General features: G+C 67.7%; 1 protein-coding gene across 1 annotated transcript in view; it reads right to left on the bottom strand.

The window, feature by feature from the left end:
• The window catches only part of LOC119588118, a gene marked incomplete in the record, with an annotated part of 60132 nt that overhangs the window by 54585 nt on the left and 4798 nt on the right, over positions 1 to 749 (bottom strand). Inside the window, 1 exon segment of the mRNA XM_037936826.1 lies at positions 241 to 673. Coding sequence (XP_037792754.1) covers positions 241 to 673 — 433 coding nt within the window.

Raw genomic sequence — 749 nt, 5'->3', positions numbered from 1 at the left:
AGAACTCAGAGGTCCACACTCCTCCTGACACTGATTACGCTTGCAATTTGAAACTAAAATGGTCATACGGATTATATATTGCATGTAGAGGCCGTCGTGAGAAACTAAAAGCTGGAAGGGAGGTTGGAAGAGAGGTTCCCATGCACTAGTTAGGGGGAGAGGTTGTCTCCTCCCGCGAGACGCCGGCGAGGGGAGCGGCGCCCCCCCCCACCGGGCGTCCACACGGGGAGCGATACGTACCCACACAGCGGACAGACGATCTTGGCGTCGTGCAGTCTGGGCCGGACGCAGCGGGCGCAGAAGGTGTGGTAGCAGGCCAGCAGGCATGGCTCCTCGTACAGCTCCTCGCACATCCAGCACAGCAGCGGGTTGCGGCTCCATTGCTCGAGGGCGTCGTCCAGGGTGCCGCCCCCCGGCCCGCCCGCGGCGAACGGGCCGCCCTCGCCCACCGGGCCCGCAGCCAGAGGGGGCCCCCGGGACGGTCCACCTGGGCCGCTCGCTGGGCCGCCCCGCCGGGTGGCACCGGCAGCCGCGGCAGCTGCTGAGGGAGGGGGTGGGCCGCCCTGGCCGCTGCTGCCGGGGATGCCGCCCCCCGGGCTGGGCCCGCTGCCCCCCGGGCCCCCATTCCCCTCCCGGCTCCCGTGACTGGCCGCCAGCCTGCTTACCCGACCATCTTACCCTGCGGGAAACAACGAAATCAGCATTACGAAGCAGCAGATAAAAGGGGCAGCCCAGTCGGGCACCACAAA

This window comes from Penaeus monodon, chromosome 23, assembly GCF_015228065.2.
Source record: "Penaeus monodon isolate SGIC_2016 chromosome 23, NSTDA_Pmon_1, whole genome shotgun sequence".
Classification (NCBI taxonomy): domain Eukaryota; kingdom Metazoa; phylum Arthropoda; class Malacostraca; order Decapoda; family Penaeidae; genus Penaeus; species Penaeus monodon.
Note: the sequence above shows the minus strand (reverse complement) of the source record. Positions and strands in the feature narration are given on the sequence as shown.